Source organism: Rhinolophus ferrumequinum, chromosome 22, assembly GCF_004115265.2.
Source record: "Rhinolophus ferrumequinum isolate MPI-CBG mRhiFer1 chromosome 22, mRhiFer1_v1.p, whole genome shotgun sequence".
In the NCBI taxonomy this organism is placed as follows: Eukaryota; Metazoa; Chordata; class Mammalia; order Chiroptera; family Rhinolophidae; genus Rhinolophus; species Rhinolophus ferrumequinum.
Window position 1 is genome coordinate 26,286,550 of NC_046305.1, and position 19,131 is coordinate 26,305,680.

The 19,131-nt window shown below is 48.7% G+C and overlaps 1 protein-coding gene across 26 annotated transcripts in view; it reads right to left on the reverse strand.

Moving 5' to 3' along the window:
• The window catches only part of NFASC (neurofascin), a 181,568-nt gene extending 165,492 nt beyond the window's left edge, over positions 1 to 16,076 (reverse strand). For 12 of the 26 annotated variants that reach the window (XR_004421659.1, XR_004421658.1, XM_033093330.1 and 9 more), the window contains exon 1: positions 15,943 to 16,063. Coding sequence is in view for 23 of the 26 variants with exons in the window: in XM_033093330.1 (XP_032949221.1) it covers positions 15,943 to 16,046 (104 nt within the window). In the remaining 3 variants the exon portion in view is untranslated. Of the gene's footprint in view, positions 1 to 15,942 lie in introns of all 26 variants that reach the window. The other 14 variants (XM_033093346.1, XM_033093345.1, XM_033093352.1 and 11 more) reach the window with 6 other exon arrangements.
• Between the last annotated feature and the right edge of the window lie 3,055 nt (positions 16,077 to 19,131).

Here is a 19,131-nt window from a genome sequence, read left to right on the forward strand (position 1 = left end):
AACTCAGAAAAAAAGCAATCAAGTCCTTGTGCTTCAGTTTCCTGTAAAACAAGGCTACTGGAAATACATCCTAAATGGAACGTGGAGTGAGACACTATCTATTAAAAGCCCTTAGCGCGCTGCCTAGCACATAGTAAGCTCTGAATATCAGGTAGCTGCCATTGTTCTAACTTCACTCTCATTGCTACTGCTGTTGCTATAACAATAACAGGGATGGGGGAGGTCTTGGGCCCCTCACGCCTAGAACCTCTGACGACAACACACCTCCTGTCCTTCCACTGGTGGTCAGGCTGATAAACATGGTCCTTTACACACATCTGCAAGAAGACAACAGGGGCTCCCAAAAGACAGCCGTATCTGTCGGGTGTCCTCTCAACCCAGAACCAGCCCCCTCTGAACAAAAAGGTCTCCTCCGATTTCAGGAAGCCTAACACCTTCCTCTCCCCTTCTCTCTCTCTCTCTCTCTTTTGCATGCGTGCATGCATGAGCACACACACACACACACACACACCCAGCATTCTTCCATCAGTACCACAGAGAATTCTAGAACAGACTAGGGCAAAGGTTGAGCAGGTGCCAGCCGCCCAGCTGTGGCTGAATATAAGGCTCAGAGCAGCCTACGCAAAACAAATGAACAAGCAAGCTAGCCAACAGCCATCACAGCCAGAGGTAATGCAAGAAGACAATGGGTTCTTCCCAGGTCTGGCCACCAAGTCCCATGGCTGTTGAGACCAGGACTTGGAAGCCTGACAGAGCTGGGAGGGGTACAGTAATGGTCACATGGTGTTGTAGGCCAGAGCTGCTTGAACTGGAAGAGGTCCTGCATTGGGGTGACTGTGCTCTGTCCCCCACCTAGGGATCCAGGGCTGCCTTATTCTGCTAGATACCAGCTGAATCCGGAGTCACAGAAAGGCAGGAGGGAGCTAGACTAGGAATCCATGGGCAAGAGTGAGGACGTGGATACTTGACTTGGCTGTACCCGGATTCGCACTGCCTCCTCCACTGGCCACCCAACTCTCTGGGCTTTGGTTTCCCCACCTCTACAGTGGAAATGATACATTAGCTTTATGTATTAACTCAGTATGGCCAGGGGTATGATAAGGATACAATTAGATCAGAAGAAGCAAGGCAAGGAGACCAAAATGGCTTATTGTGAGAAACGGACTCTCACTCCTTGGCCTGACATGTGCATCTCACTTCTACCTTTGTCTTCCTGACTAACCTTCTTGTGTTGGTTTCTTCACGCTCTGTGGGGCTCTGAAAAGTCATCCCTTGCTCCCCATCATCCTTTTTCCCTGTGAGCGCAGGCAGCATGAAGTTAGGAAATTAAGGCAGGAGGATAACTGCACTGTCCATTTCGCCTGAATTTCCGCCCCTCCCCTTTGGAGACCCTCCCTCACGAGCTTGTTAGGAACACTGAACAAGTAAGAGGTCCATCTCCCAATCTCCTCTGTGAAGTCTTTCCAGGCTACCACAGATTAAAATAAACTCTCTTTCTCCTAAACTCCAAGAGCTCTGTGGCCTAAGCTATCCATCTTCATTGATCCTTTTATTACTTTGTGTTGTTAGTTACCTTCGCCACTCATGGATACCTGGTATGCTTCCTCAACTAGCATGCAGGTATTTGAGGGCAAAAATGACCTTTTCTTGTCCACTGTAATTCTCACAGCACCTAACACACAGCTTGTGAATAGAGAGCCAATCTGAACCCAGACACTCTGAATCCGGCCCTTGCCTTGCACTGCCTTCTACTTCCTGGACCAGACACATGCACTCCACAATGGAACTGAGAAAAGAAAAGGAACCCGGGGAGGGGAGAATGGGGAGAGCACAGACAAATGAACAGGCCCAGCCAACAGAGCACCTCCCACCAGTGACAGTCCTTGGCCTGTTTTGGTCTGTCCCCAAGGCACCAGCATCTGCGTAACCCTAGATGCCATCACCAGCCCAATGAGAAACAAGGCAGTTTTGCTCTCAGAAGCCCCAGCTGCGACTTTTTATGGTGCCAGCTAAAAGCTCCCTCTTTATTTTTCAAGGTTGCAAGAACACAGAAGAACCATGGGATGTATTCAGAGAGGGTTTTCCTAGTCTGACTCAGAATGGAGCCAGCACCTGACCCAGGCCCTGACCCCAATCCTGCATCAGTCTTCCAGAACCTTCCAGCAGGGCCCCACAGCATTCCAGCCACACAGCATTCAGTCTTTCACTGCATTTCCTTTAACCTTGGCCTCCCCCTAACCTGCACATTCCACCAACTGTCGCTGCAGTGTGACAACTCATGATGGCCTCACTGCTGAGGGCAGCCAGACCGAGAAGGAAAAGGGTCAGAAACCTGGGGTGGGGGCAACAGCCAAACCCATCCAAGTCCCAGAAGGCCAGTAGGCTTTATGCTGATTCCTAAAATACTCAGGACAGGTTTTGCTCGAGTAGCCACAGGTCTGTAGGAGTGAAAAGATTAAGCACTAAGATCCCAGACCTCCGTAGTTAAGTGGGGTATTTAATAGTGTTACACAGATGGGTCACGGGTGGGCAGGCTTCCGGGTGAGAGGGCCTAACTAGAACTCTTTATCCCTGTCAGAGGAGCAGAATGCTGACCATACAGAACCAGAGACAGGAAACAGAGTTCTCAGAAACAGAAAACCCTAGGGACACTCAAAGAGAAAGAAAGAGAGGGAAGAAAACCAAAATATAAAATGGGGATTTAGCAAAGAAAGTACTGAAGCAACACTAATGGATAAACCTTCTGTGCTTAAAAGTAAACTTTGAACAATTCATAAACAAAGCTTAAGAAAGTTCTGGATGTTGTAATACTGGCCCTGATACAGGAAAGCAATATCCCAGCACAGAATTTCATGGAATACATAAGAGAAAAACCAGCCAAATTAGAACCCAGCAAGAGGACAAATGTGAACCGGATATAAACAGTTAGTCATGTCTCAGTGAGGAGCACTAGAAATTTGCATCTGAAGCCCATCATGCAGTATTTGTGCCTGTGTAGTCATGCTTGGGTTACCTGTCTGCTGAACTATATATATAGTTCTCCTTCTCAGTTTGGATCCAGTTAGTCTCAGCTAATCCCTGGTAAGGTGCTGAGTTAAAGAACTCGTCAACGTACACATAGAGAAGTGCCTGGATCCCTCCGTAACTGGTCAGACTATGCAAATCAGCCCTCCCCTCTCTGATTGAACAGCTTAGCCAGCTGACTTCTGCCAGAATGTGCCCTTGGAATAATGGCAGCACTGCTGAAGCGGCAGAGGTGGGCATGACGACAACCGACATTGGGATCTTGTCTCAGTACTGAACCTACTGGAGATGGGTTCCCCGACCAGGATGGGAGCGCTAGCACCAGGTGATGAAAACATTCTGTGGATGTTACATCTGTGAACAGGAGGAGGCTCATGGGATTGTCCCCCTTTATGCTCCTGTTTTCTTTTAGCACCAGAATGAAAGGTAAACCTATGTAGGCAAAATAGACAAGAGCTGGGTTCCATAGCTCTGTCAACAGAAGGGGACTGTGGGAGCAGATGGTGATTCTTCCATGGGGAGGGTGTCCCAGCCTCCACCTCGGGGCCAGAAGAAGACTGAGCAGTGGCTGTATAGTGCAGTGTTAGCCAAGACTCAAAGCTCTGGTGCCATCAGACCCTAACATTCCTAATGGAAGATTAGAGTTTCCAGGATACCTAGACTCTGCTCTTACTCTTCAATATAAGCGACTCCCAGGCAAGGGAGCTTCTCAAACAAAGAAGCCATCAGCGTGTGCTGGAACTCAGAGCTGTCTGCTGGGTAGTAAGCCAGGGTAGACTTTGGAATCAGATCCAATCCCAGCTCTACCACTTAGAGCTGTCCTACTTTGGGCTAGTTGGTTCCCATTCTGAGTCCCCATTTTCTCAGTGTAATGTGGATAATAACATCCAATCCAAGGGTTGTCATAAATAAATGGGATTACAAAAGCCAAGCGTCTCACATAGTCCCTGACATGCAGTAGGGGTCCAGTCAACGGCACCTCCCTTAGCTCCCTTGTTCTGCAGACAGGCATGCATGGTGGAACCTGGGAGGGTCTGTTAGAATGAGGATTAAAGGACCGATAGCCATGGCTTTGCCCTGCCACTTTTAAAATGAACTATTACACAATTGCTGATTTATACAACACTAGCATTTATTCTTCTTATTTAAATAGCCCTGTTGGGTAGGCATCATGATCCCCATTTTGCCACTGAGAAAATTAAAGCTAAGGAAGGCTAAATAACTTGCCCTGGTCCCTTTAGATCCCTAATCCCTCGGGTCTTCAGATCCCTAATCCAGTGCCCTTCCTGCCACCCCACACTGGAATAATCATCCATTCAATATATATTTCCTGCAAGTTTCTAAGTTCCAGGCATGGTCCCAGACACTGGAAGCCACTCTGACTTGTTCTAAGAGGGAACTGGCCTGTTCCAAGCCAGCCACAGCTTTGATCCCTCATGACTAATGGTGCAGCCACAGGATAGAGCCCTTGGGCGTGATGCCGTAACCAGTCAAGCTAACGACCACAAGCAGGGCAGGGTTGGTGATATATGTCATTTGGTCGCCCTTCAGGCACTTAGTCTCTTGGGGTAAGGGAGACACAGCCAGGGGAACAGCATCTCACAGGGAGAAGAAAAACTATCCAGAAAGCCAGTCGTTTTCAGCCTGGCTGTATAGCAGAATCACCTGGAGGGTCTTTAAAACATTCTGGTGCCTAGACCCGCCTCTCAGAGGTGGCGATTTGTTTGGTATAGAGTGGGTCCCAGCATGAGCACATTTTAAAATCTCCCCAGTTGAGGCCAGCATGTTACAGGTTGAGAACCCACGGATAAGGTCCTGCCAATCAGTGTGGTTTGCTGACTGGCAGTACCAGCATGACCTGGGAGCCTGTCAGAAAGGCAGAATCTCAGGCCCTATCCGGACCTACTGATTCTGCATGTGCACTGTGACAAGACTCCAGGTGACTCGAGAGTACATGGAGGACAAAAAAGGACAGGCTCCTCCCTGTGAGGCAGCCAGAGAAGTCCCTTCCCAGCCCGGCTGGGAGATGCAGCCCACTGCTCCCTGCCAGGCGGGGGGCAGGGGGACTCAGGTGATGTGGGGAGCCACGTCACCAAGCTCTGCTTCTCGTCTCCTCTCGAGCTACACCTGGGCCTGCATCACAGGGCTTCATGTATAAGAGCTGCTGGAGTCCCATCAGGCCGCTTCTGTGACTAGGATATCTAAGAGCAAAACCCTGTCACCATTTAAGTGACGAGAAAAAAAAGGAGTTTCTTCCTCTTCCACACAGTCCTCTTCCCCAACCCCCCTCCCCGAGTGCTCTTTGCTGCGGAACAGGCAGCTCAGCACAGCCCCCGTGAGACAGTGAACTGCCTGACGCACCATAAAGGAAGCACTGTCACCACAGGCATGGAGGTGGCTGGTACCAGCTAAGCCTCATCAAGGAGAGAATCCTTGAAAGAAGGACAGACAGAGACACACACATAATCTGGCCACTCAAGCACACTGCACCCCACCCCCCACCCTGCATCTGGGCTACCCGTTCTTTGTTTCTATCAGTTGTGTGTCATTTTTCACACATGCCTGCCTTTGCTCTCCCATTAGACTGAGAATAACCATCCTTGGCTCCTCCTTTGTCACTGTCCACAGTACCAAGTACAGAGACTTGTGTCCAGCAGTGGCTCGATAAAAGTTATTTGTGTTCAAGTGCACACATTTTCTATGAGTCAAAGCCATAGTGCCAAGCTAACAAAGAGCTACTCATAAGCAGGTGCTTATTAAGGATTATTATAAGCACATTGAAATTCTACAGGAGAAAACTATAGGGTATGGCTTCAGAAAGCATGCAGTCTGGTTTATGAAATCAGATTTATACATGGCAAGTCTAAGACCAGAGAACCAAGGAATTCAAGCATGTTTACGATAAGGTTAGGCAGGCCTATTGGCACTGATATATGTCAACACAGGGACATTTCCTGCTCCTGTCTTTTGACAGGTTATTTTCACTTATTTGTTGATTGGCATTTTAAAGCATTTTTTCCCTCTGGTACCTCTACTACTCACCCATAGCCCCGTCCTGGGCCATGTCCACCATACCAGGTAAACAGGATATAAAGATGTCAGGAGTTAGAAAGGGAGATATAGCAAGACCAGGAACTTCTCTCTGCTGGATGCCCATCCGACACAACAGCACATCACCGGCATGCCACCTTATCCTAAAGCCAATTTCCTGGGCTGTACACACAGCATCACTCGCCCATTCAAGTCTCTAAAAAGTCTTGCATCAGGTCCCTGGAACCTCAGCCAGAATTCAAGGAGCCTTCTCTCTGCCCTTGAAAAGAAAACTGCAGTGCATCATGGATGGTTGTTTTCACTGTGACAATAAGGAAGTCAAGGCAGAACTCACAGTCAGATGCAGACTTCCAGTTCAGATTGAGCGTGGGGCTTTCTTCAGCAATGCGTCAAACTCACCCCCGTTCCAAAGTCTACTTTACTCTACATCACAGAGGTTTAGGCATGAGGAACCAAAAAGCAAGAGAAAGTGGCAAAGGTCGAGATTCTGACTGTAAAGCTGTGCAGTCTAATACAGTAGCCGCTAGCCACACATTTAAATTAAATTAAACTAAAAATTCAATTCTCAGTCACATCGGCTACATTCCAAGTGCTCAGAAGCCAGGTGTGGCTAGTGCTACGATGTTAGACAGCACACATACAGAACATCCGTCATCACAGAAAGCTCTACTGGACAGTACTAACATTAAACATTTAGATGTTTCATTTGAAGTAATGAGTAGGGTCTTCTGGGAACTTCTGTTACTCTCTCCGTGTTTGAAGAAGTTTCAGGTACTCTGAAATGCTGAGCAGAAGGAGTGCACTTTCCACAATGAAAGAAGCAATGTGCTAAGATTCTCATGTAAATACAAAGACTCTACAGCAAAACGTACAGGGCTACAAATTGAGTCATTTTAGTATGCATATGTGCACACACATGGTCTCTTCTTAGGAGGGCCATTATTAGTTTTCCCCAACCCATACTTTTGCTTTCATCACAAAGACTGTAAAGTCAGATGCTGTAAACCAGTTTGCTGCCAGAAAGCCCACACACAACCTAGTTGTGGCCAGAATTGTTTTCTAGATCCCTTTGGTAGGTTCTAAGCATTCCCTGGCTTTACTTTCTAACCTGGCATTATTGATGAGAAAAATCTTTCAGATGGCAGGTCAGCACCCTGGACAGCAACAAGCTCCCTACTGGCGCCCAAGAGAAAGTACAAGCACTCCGCTTTTCTCTGGACAACACTTCAGAATGAACTAATTCCCAGACACCACTAGGTGCCTGTGAAGAGATTTCCCATTCACTTCTCCTAATACCACAACCTCTTCTTCACAGCAAGAGCAAGCTCAGCTAAGAAGCTTTAAATGCTCCTCCCCAACTCCAAGAAAAAGACCAACTCCTCAGTCAGTCAAGATTGTCTGCAGCCTGGCCCCTGGCATTCCCTCCAGCTGCACCTTCCCCTGCTCCTTGGCCAATTCAATGCCTGACCACACCTTCCCTCCTCTAAACCTTTGATTATGCTCCCTTATCCCACCAGAAATGCCCATATCCTTACCATTACCTATTCAAATCCTAGCCATTCTTAGAGACCTAAACCAGCCCCTGAGGCTCTTCTAAATCTCCCAAAAGGACTTTAGTCTACATTGATTTCCTCTCTTCTCTGAGATCCCAAAGCACGTCTAGTTTAGAGCATGCTTTAGGGAACTTCATTACATATCGTCTTGTATAATTACTATGTTGAGATGTGGTTTTTAAAGCTCCTAGTGGTACAGTATGTGGAGGAGCTAGCTCTGCCAACACCAGCCATGCAGTCACAAGCAAACTGCATCACCCTTCAGCGTCTGTTTCTTGATCAGTAAAATCATGATCTTAGACTAACCATGTCTAACATTCAATGAGTCAAGGACTCTCTCAAAACAAGTTGCCACTCAGACATATGTTGTGCACAGAGCAGAGGCTTCAAAGAGCAACTGCAGATGCAATGAACATTATGTAAAAACAAACCAAGGCAGAGTCCAGGGCTGGGGTCAGCCAGAACCCTGTTTAAGCTCCCAACGTGAGTCACAAAGTCTTTAATTCCACTCAGTGTGTGATGATAATCAGCGATCCAGTTTCTGTCCTCACCTACGTCAGCAGAGGAAAATTGCCTGGGGCCTCAGAGGCATTTTCCTTCATAAAGAACATGTCACCTCCAACATGTGGGAAAATATCACACAATGGGTATTATAACAGTGGCATTATAACAATGTCTCTCATGCAAACACACATGGATAGGTCAACCAACACCTGACAGCAGTGTACTAACTTCACTAATAATTATGCATAAGCCCAGGTAGATTATGGAAAATGACAAAAAGCATCTTTTGTGGTACCCCAAAATAAAATTCTGGCTAATCTCCCAAGTCAAGAAGTTCCAGGGGGGAGGGAGAACTGACTTAAAATTTCAGCTCAATATTATACTCCTTGTCAAAATGATAGTTATAATACCTCCACATGTTTAAAATCCTATCCTCAAAGCATTCAGCTTATGAATCTACACATAATAGGAGCAAATTAAGGCCTGGAAATGTTTAATAACTTTTGTATTATAAATAAAGATCGAACTAGAACCAATCTAGTTAGAATAATTTCACTAACATAGGCAGCATGCACACAAAAATGCACACGACACATGCATATAATGCACACTCCGAGAACACTTAGCAATATAAAGAGTTGAGTTATGAAACTCACTGACCCTGACTGGAACATTCCATTAAATGCTTGCACAAAATACTACTGCAGAAGCAAATTGGCCAGCATCAGTAAAGAAAGAAGGAATTCTCATCACTGGAAAAGACACTGGAATAGCTCTGCCAGCTATCTCATCCAGGAAAGTCACAAGATCTGAGAACAAAACTTAACATCTGGTCAACCCACCCAAGTGACCAAAACTGAATCCAGGAGACTGAGCTCAGCACAAAGGCCAGAACCATCCTGTCCTAGGCCCTTCCCCAAGCTGGCCATCCTACGTGCTCAGAGAAGGAAAGCAGGGAGATGCCAGTACAACCAGGTTAGAAGAGTAAAGACACCAGTGATCAGGTTCCTCTATGATTGTATCTGAATACACTGCTCCAGACATATCCTCACTACGGAATTATATGCACCCACCACTCAAGCCATATAATTTATTCATCATGAGTCAAAGATCCCGTCCACATTCCTGCCTTTGCAGCCATTCTGATTATTAAGTCTTCAAGTCTTGGTGTCTCAAAAACCACCTCAAGTACTTCCTCTTGCAAAAGGCTTTTCCAGATCACCCAAGCCCAACATAATCTCCTGTCAACCTTCTTGCATTTACTGCCTGGAATTAGCAAATGTTTCTTATATTTGAACATGTGTTCTCTTATCTCCTATAGGGCAGAAACAGGGTCTTAGAGCCTCCACATTGCTCCAGAAGATGGTGTGGTACCCCTTAGCCATATAGCAGGTCCTCAGTAAATGCTTGGTGATGATGATGGGAACGGTAAAACCTTCTCCAGAGGGACGGCTGCGACCCAAAGGCAAAATTAGATGTGAAGCTAAGTACATGGGCCAGATAGGGCAGGCAAAAACGGCCCCAAATGGGGCCCACCTGGTGGACAACAGCTCACACAGCCTTCTTTCAACCCTGGGTGCCAGGTTTCCTCATTCTAGGACTGAGTGGGAAATCTTCCCTTCTTACCCCTGAGCCGCTGATCCCAGGCTGTTTATCTCCTTAACTCTATTTATTGTGATCTTGGTAAGAGGTTCTGAAGCCCTCCAAGCCTTTCTCTAATTAAATTCACTAGAACAGATTGGGGCTTTCTTTCAGCATCTCAGAAAAATTAACAACACGCTTAGCATCATAATGACGGGAGAGGGGTTGCCAGGAGGTGCTGGCCCAGCCTGGGAGGGGAAGAGCAAGGAGGAGCAAGTGCAGGAGGGGAAGCAGATGCTCAGGCAGCTGCTTCTCAGAGGAGCTGCAGGAGTCGGCTGGGGAATGAGGACGACCCCGGGAAATGACCCTACCAGGACCCAGGCACTCCAGCTTTTTCATAGCATGGCATTTGGGAGAGAAAATACAGGCCAAGAAATTAATCAATGACATCAATTCCAGAGACATGGGCTTCTGGGACAAGAGACTAGCAGCAATCTTCTAGTTTTACAGAGAAACACATTTAAGCTCTGTTAATCATGGGACCAGAAGTAGAACACAAGCCCCTCATGTTTTCATCATGACCTTTTCTGTAACTTTACTGCAGGAATGTGGGGAGACAGGCTGATATGGCAGGTCACTTCTTTGCCAGGGAATCTGAACTCATCAAGTTTTTGCTTATACACCTGGTGGGTTCCCTCCTCTAGAATACCCTCCTCTTAACTTACATTTCAAAATTCTGCCAGTTCTTCAAGGCTCAGCTCCATTCCCACCTCCTCTACGAACAGCAGCTGGCATTTGGTAAGTAACACTGCTGGGTACAGTGCTGGGCCCTTCACTACCTTATCACATTTAATCCTTATAACATCTCTGCATCTCTGTTCATATTAATATCCCCATTTTACAAACTGGGAAACTGCAGCTCCTCCGGTAGTAGGTGGAAGAAGCAAAGTTTGAATGTAGGTCTGTCTGAACTCAAAGGCCGAGCAGTTTCCACTACGCCATGTCACCTCCCTGACCCCAGCAGCCATACTGAGGGATCATTCCTTCCTGTGAAATTTTACTGCCCAAGGCCTAAAGACTTAACTATACACCGTCTTGTATTATTCCCAAGGGATTTCACATGTTTCTGTCTTCTCTCCCCTACTTGAAAGCAGGAACCACATTTCTGTATCAATCCTTCAGAAGGACATTGTAGGTACTCAAAAATGCATGCAGAGTCCTAACAGATTTTTCTAGAGAGCCTTGTGCAAGTAGATAAAACATCCCAGTTCTTTACTTTTCCACCAGGGTAGGGGGAGCTCAGTACAAAACATAAGAGAGGAGCATGGACTTTGACGTCAAACAAACATATGTCTAAATTCTAGCTTTGCAACTTACCTGTTCTACAATCTTAAACAACAACCTCTCTGAGTTTGTTTCCTTATCTGTAAAACCAGGATCCTAACCATATTTCTTTTTTTTTTTTTTTTAAGATTTTACTGGGGAAGGGGAACAGGACTTTATTGGGGAACAGTGTGTACTTCCAGGACTTTTTTCCAAGTCAAGTTGTTGTCCTTTCAATCTTAGTTGTGGAGGGTGCCGTTCAGCTTCAAGTTGTTGTCCTTTCAGTCTTACTTGTGGAGGGTGCAGCTCAGCTCCAGGTCCAGTTGCCGTTGTTAGTTGCAGGGGGGTGCAGCCCACCATCCCTTGCGGGAGTCGAGCCGGCAGCCTTGTGGTTGAGAGGATGCGCTCCAACCAACTGAGCTATCCGGGAGCTCAGCGGCAGCTCAGCTCAAGGTGCTGTGTTCAATCTTAGTTGCAGGGGGCGGAGCCCACCATCCCTTGAGGGAGTCGAGGCATTGAACTAGCAACCTTGTGGTTGAGAGCCCACTGACCCATGTGGGAATCGAACCGGCAGCCTTCGGAGTTAGGAGCACAGAGCTCCAACCGCCTGAGCCACCGGGCTGGCCCCTAACCATATTTCTTTATGTAGGGCTAATCCCTATGAAGATTAAATGAGATGGTGTATATAAAGCGCAGAGTAGGGGCCTAGCATCTAGTAAGCACTCTATAATGATAACTATTGCATCATGACACTTTAATTTTTCCTGGCTTGCCTCAAGAGCTAATGAAAGGAGGGTGGCTCAAGAGTTCTTTAGCTGGTTGGCACAATCAGACCAATGCCAAGGTCAGCAAAGCTGTGGAAGTGCCTACTCAAGCACCCAGCACAGCCATTAGCTCCCAGGGCCCTCCCCTGCAGTCCCAAGGCCCAGGCTATATGCATCTATTATAGTATCTGCCCTTGCAGCTAAGCCTGGGAACTAGCTGGGCATTTTGAGTAAATGCTCAGAAGTTTGACATCAAGCTGCTTTATCCAAAGCAGGGGTCTATCCTAATAGGTACAATCACTCCAGGTCCTGTCCACTGTGACCCCTTAGCAGTCCTCCTCCAATGCCAGAACCCATCTAACCACTGTTGTTTTGTACTCTGTATAACCTCTATTGTCTGTACTGACTTTTAATTTTCCATTTCTGCCTCTTCAACTTGACTTATACGCCCAACACCTAGCACAGTTCCTGGGATATACACAAAAGCTCAGGACACACTAATGAAATGCACTCAGTTAGGTGTATGGGAAGAGGAGGGCCCTCAGAAGATGAGGCTAGGTATCTCTATCCTGAGACTCCTTTCCAGTTCAGCTATGGATGTTCACGGTGACCTCTGCTCAAGCCCATGTCTGCTAAGAGCCTCCCCTGCTCAACACTTACGCTCCCAATCTGGACTTCTCTGACTCCATGATGCTGCCCTCCCCAGACCTGCAAGACCCTTCCACCCACCTCAGAGATTGCAATGTGTTCACTCACCTTGTTTCTGAGAACAGATCTATTTCCCCATCGGGCGCAGGAGCCTCCCAAGGGCAGAAACTGGGCATCTTTCTTCTGACTCACTCTGACATTCTAAGCATATCCCGACCATACTTGGGCCCTCAAATACAAGTGCTTAGGAGACAAGAATGGGAAGGATAAGTAACCTCGACCTTGTCCCCGAGTTCCCTATGGGTGCCCCTAATCAGGCTAAGGCAGCACCTAGCCGTGTTCGGCTGCACAAAGAACATCCCGTTTTCCCTCTCAAACCAGGGATTTGGTAACATCTTGTTTTGCCTCCCCCTCCACTCTTTTCCTCAGAGTCCACTTCAGAGCCAGCCCTGACCTACCACTCAGGGTAGCTTCAACCCAGCCCTCCTCACAGCTGTGGTGGAGAGGGGGCTAACACCACTGGAATGAAACATGCCGCCGTTCAACGCCCGTCCAGACGTTCTCACTCCAGCTTATCTGTGTTATTTGTCTGATTTCTTGTCTCTCTTTTCCACTACACTGGGAGCTCTGAGAGATCAGACCCTGTCTTGTTTTCATCTCTAGGATCCCACCACCCAGCAGAGCAGCACATTTTAGGGTTTAATTAGCATTTGTTAAAGGAATAAGTATGTAACCAGCCTTAAATTCCTCTCACTTCTTTCTCCTCTCCTCCTCGAGACCAAACAGACTGAGGCCTGCACCTCTCTGTCTCTCCCTTTCTGGTTGCTTAAGAATTTTTTTTCCTAAAGACTAAGTGATGATCCTCACATCCCAGCTCTTAGATGGTCTTGGAGGAGAGTGGTGCCAGGGGAAGGGAACAAGTTGCAACACCAGAGTGATGTGAGACTTGGAAGCCTGTCCCTCAGTCACTGCAGAAATAGGACCCTCCTCTGTGCCTCCCCCCTTCTGATATCCAAAACCAGAACCCACCCCCTAAATATCAGCCACTTCCTCAATGTGCCCCTGAAAGAGTCAGCCCCTCAGAGCCACAGAGAGCTTTCCAGGGAGCTGGCTCCTCTTTCTCTGTGCCTCAGTGGATCTCTGTGTAGCCTTTGTGATGTCAAACAAAACATATGGAGTGAGATTCATTTCACAAAACTAGGATATATGTACATTGTTATCAGAATCCCCCACTTAACCTGAGCCCAAATCAAACATTTAAATGGCAGAACCTTAATCCTATCAGCTCTCGAGGATGACATCTCCAGGTGATGTCGCCTCCTGGACCAGGAAATGCCAGGGGAAGCTTCCTGCCCCACCCCCACTCTTGACGGGAAGGGGGCACAGAAGGGCAACAAAGCAGAGGACAGCCAGTCCTCCAGCTGCACGCCCCCCGTCCCCCTTGCCAGGCACTGCCGGAGTCCCACTCAGAGTTGCGGCACATGAGCTGGAGTCCAACCACTCAGATTTCTAAAGTTAGGGAACCTGGCGGAGAAGGGACAGATCAGTCAGCAACTTGCTCTTAACCTCCAATTTAAGTCTGGGGGTTTTAGCTGATGTCCCCAAGACAGGAATTGGGCTGCCACTCCCTGTTTCATGAGGTAAACACAATTTACAGGGCTAAATGTAAATGTTTCTTTCCTCATTTGTGTTATTCTCATCCTTTCTCTACACACACACACACACACACACACAATCTTCAGCTGAATCCAAAGACAAGAGGGAGAAATTACTCCCTCAGAAGTGCCAGCTCAGTCAAGACAAAAGGTAGAAAGTATTAGATGCATAGCAGACCCCCACCCCCACCCCCACTCACCTTCTTCAATTCTTCCTGCAATGCAATTCCACCAGATCCACTCATTCCCAAACCAGGGGAGGACAGGTCTCTGCCTTTCTTCTTCTCCCTGTCCCCTACCCCCTTCCCACAATTGATATGGCCTTTATCTCCAGGGGCTTCCTCTTTCCACACACATTATGGCTAGGCTTCTCCCACTTGAGTCTCAAGTTTGGTGGGTTCTGAACTTGCCAGTCTCTGGCCCATACAAACAATTCAACTCCTGCTCTGCAGTCTGCCCTTGCTGGAGATTTGACTAAGGCCCCGCAGGGTTCACCATAGTTCCAAGGGTAGATATGACACATCATCCCATGGAGATGGACAGGCAGAAAAGGGATACTGTTACCCACTCCTCCAGACTGAGGGAAAAGGCATCTCTCCCCAACACACACACACACACACACACACACACACACACACCCCATTGAGAAATGCCAAGAAGGAATCAGGAGCAGAACCTGGCTCAGGCAGGGCAGGAGAGGGGCTGCCATGGGGATCAGAGTCTAGGTGATTCAGCACTCTGCCCACTCTCAGCCCAGCCCGTTGGCTACACTCATGACAGCTCCTGAAGCCAAAGTGCTGACTTGGAGGCTGAGGAAGAATCCCTTCTAAAATCCAAAATTCTCCAGTGCGGCTCCTCATCCAGGCCTTTGCATCCCAAAGCTCAGAACAAGACCGGGAAGAGGCTACTCAGCCATTCCTCTGACCCTGCCTCTTCCCCATCCAGCTTCCCTATGCTTAGCACCCCTCCCCCAGTCCATCTAGGAAACAAACCTGAACAGCTAGGTGAAGCGGAACACAAGAAAGGTCTAGCAACCCCAGCACCCTTTGCCCCCAAATCATGAATACGACCAAACATGCAGAAAGGGGTTATAAGTGGCAGTGGCAAGTACACTGGGCCTTCAGAGCCTAAGGCCTCCCCAAGCAGAGAAGGAGGGCCCAGTGGCAGGTGAGGGGCTCAGTACAAGCCCTGTGGCTACAAGCATCACTGAGAAGGGCAGGTGGGGAAGGTGACGGGGGCATGCGAGCTAACAGCCAAGGGGCAGAAGATGGAGTTATTGAGAGGGACCGAAGCAGCTGGGAAGGAGCTGGGACAGGGTGCAGAGGGGACCCGGAAAGGACTGTGAGGGGGCTGATGGAGAGACAGGCACACAGAGTGATGGGGTATGAGGCGGGGAGAGAGCTGGGGAAGGCAAGGAGAGGGGCTCATGTGCAGGGTAGGATAAATAGAAGGGACGAGGATCACACAAAGTGGGGTGTGTAGGTAAACAGAGGTATCACGGCAGGGCTCGTGGAGGAGGCAGGGACAGAAGGAAAGGGGGAAGACGGTTAGGATGCAAGAAGGGGGAGGGGATGTGGCCAATGAGATAGAAAGGGTATGGGGTGTGCAGGGGTCGGGAGCTGGATGGGGGTGGGGTGCAGATATGGACAGAACAGGATGGATTCAGGGCAGGTGACGGTGTGAAGAGAAAGGACGGGATGTGGACAGAGGGGGATGGGGACAGGTCGGGGGATGGAGACCGAAAGGGGAGGGCGGGGAAAAAGGGAGTGTCTCTAACTGGGTTCCCACGACCCCCGTTGGGCCCCCACCCCCATCTCTCTGGTGTCCGCGCTCACCTACCTCCAAGGGCTCGGGCTCCGGCCCTGGGCGCAGTCTGTGCTGTCCGCTGCCGGCACCACTTCCCCCGCGTCCCCCGCAGCGCCTCTCGCCGCCAGCCGCCGCATTAGGGCAGAGACCAGCCCGTGCGCGTCCCCGAGCGGCGGCGCGCCCCCGACACCCTGCGTGCGCGCCCCCGCACCACTCCCTTCGCGCACCGAGCGGGACCAGGACGCAGAAGGAGGCGTAAGGGATGTTCGGGCGCGGCCCCGCCCAGGGCGTCGGGAGCGGTTCGCACAACCTGGACGGGGGGAAAAGCCCCTCCTTTCTCTCCTGGGCTACGTATGGGTCTCACTGCGGACCGGCTTTGGAAATGATCCTTCAGTTCGCTGAGCGCCTAATACGGACCAAACACACAGGAAGAAAGATGCTGAAGCCCCAGCGTATCACGTGTTTGTCCTATATATGCTCCTCCACCATCAGACTGTGACTTCTTGGGGGCAGAAATTTGTCTTCCCAGGGAGACTTGTTTACAGTAGACTCTCCAGGAATGTTTGTTGATTGAAGAATTCTTGGATCCTGAATTGAGGATGTGAGAAAGGTTGTGACACCCGCTGGGGGTGGAGTGGCCTTCAAAAAACGGGAGGTTTCATCTGCCCTAAGGGGACACAGACCTTGTCCTATACTTGAGTTAGTTGGAAGAAGCCCAGGCCTGGGAGACCGGAGATCCAAGTGCTAGCCTCGGCTTGGTGACTGGCCTCTGACATGGGCAAGACATTTCTCTGTGGGCCTCAGTTGCGCCAACTGAACCATGAAAAGTTGCTTGGATGTTCCCTTCTGGTTCTTTTTAGTTCAGACATGGAGAATGCATTAGGCCCTAGTTAACATGCACAGGCAGAAACCCAAGCTCACTTATAACCTGAAACAGTGGAAAGCGCTGGACTGGGATAGAACCTGGGACTTAGAAGAGCACTTGGAAGTCCAGCCCCCCATCCCAAACCACAGTTCCCTCAGCAGCCCCCCTCTGAGGTTCCATTCAAGGCCATGTTAGGCCACCTTTTCTGTGTACACACAGCTGCTGCCCTGACACCACATTTGCTGAGCTGTACCCATCTGCCTGCCTCTCTGTGTCCCCTCCGCCTGTGAGCTCTGGGAGAGCAGGAATACATCTTGCTCCCCATGCTTTCTCCAGTCCTAGCACATAGTAGGTGCTCAATAAATACTTGCTGAAGGAATGAATAACTAATAACAATAGATGAAATCATCTAGGTAACTGATAAAATTGTTCCAATCTTCAGTTAGGTGCTTTGAGACCAACAATTATAGCCAATGGGCAAAGGCTATGCTATAGGACAGGAAGAAAGGTGGATATGGCAGGACCAGAAAACATAGCTGCCCACAGCTGTCAGAGATTCTGGGCAAGTTTTTGCAGGGGCCCTGTTTATACAAACAATTTTATTCCACTCAAAATCTTGTCATCAGCGTCATTCTGGCAGCCCGATTGCACACAATCCTGTGAATAAAACAGCACACTGAGAATAAAATAGTGTATTCTCCTGGAGCCCCGCCTGACCACATAGGCCCTGGCATGACCTCATAGCAGCCAGTGCTGGAGCTTCTGGGGGTGTCTGGTCAACCCCACTGCAGAGAGATAGGGAGTGTAGAGGGTTGGAAAATTCTCTGAAGGGCAGAATCTGGAAACTGGGAGCCCTGTCCAAATGGCACCACAGGCCCCGGCCAGTCCCAGGCACTGAAGGGGACACTTAGAAAACTTAGAGGAAGGTGCTTCCAAGCATCAAGGCCCCTCAGGTCTGGACTCAGGGCAGGACTCCTCTTACCTTCTGTGGGGACAGAGTCCCAGAGAGCAGTTTCCAGGCCCTCGGCCTCACATAGAAAGGTGCTGGCTCAGGTAGTAGATGGTCATCAGCTGTGACTAGTTGGCCAGCGGCTATTACCGATTAGCCATTAGCCACTGATATAACTGCCGTGGCTAAACTGGCAAGGTGTGGCGTGGTAGTGTGGCATCATGGCGTGGCATGGCGTGGCGTGGCAGAGTGTGAATTATGGATTGCAGAGAGGCGGATTGCAGCTAGCAAATGAGGTTGGTTGGCAGAGACAAGTGGACGGTGGGTTGCGGATCCTGTGGCTCCTGCCTCTTATGTCTCCAACCCAGCCACAAGTGAGAATATAGTGCTATGACTCCCCTATCTATGGCTCTGTGGGTGTTCCTTTATGGCCTCGCCATATCCTGCGTTCCTATGTGGGGAGTGGGACCAGAGAGCCCCACATGACATCCTGTATGACACCCTCCTTACTGGAAGTATGCAGCTGTGGCTGGCTCCATGAGATAAAGAAAATAATTTTCCTTTTCTAACCACCTGGGTTTCTTGTATATATCATTCCCTTGCTTTTTACAGCACTAGGATGTAGATATTTTATAGGCAGTATTGCATAGTGTCTGTGCTATCAGCTCTAGAGACAGCCTGCTGCTGTTCAAATCCCACCTCCACCACGTCAGATCTGGGTGAACTTGGGCAATTTACTTATTTCCCTTTTATTTCTTTTAGAAAGTATCATTAAAGCTTTATAAGTACATAGTTGAATCGCAGCTAAATAATTCTACAAGATTTCTCATAAAATGCATTTCCCTCATGCTTTCCTCTGTCCAGAAGTCACCACTTTCAGCTCTTTTGAGCTGCTTTTTTGGCTATTTACCTCCATATCTCTAAATATCATGCCATATTACTACTTCTAGCCTCTAGTTTAGGCATTATGTATCTCTTGATTTCATCCTATGAAAGATTCTTTCACTCCTGTATGTCTTCTTTGGAGGAATGTCTTTTCACGTCCTCTGCCCATTTTTTTAATAGCTAAGAAAACTGAGGTCTAGAGGGATATTAGATCACACAGTGATTCGGTGGTTGAAACTGAACTGGAACTCAAGTGTAAAGAAATTAAGTCTGGGTCTGAGGGGAGTGCAGAGCACCCGGGGGCACCGAGGGTGGAAAGGCAGGAGTTCCTTGGCCTTCGAGTCCCCAGCTGCTGGCCTGTCCTGATGGGGGTGGGGCACCACCTGCTGGTGAAGGACTCAGGGATGAAGCAGCCTCAGCCTTGCAGGCTGGTCTAAAGCTTGTCAGGAAAAGACTTTGTGTGCTAGGGGCACAAAGTGGTCGCTTTTTTCTTTCCAGACGTTGATGTGGCCTTCCTGTTTTC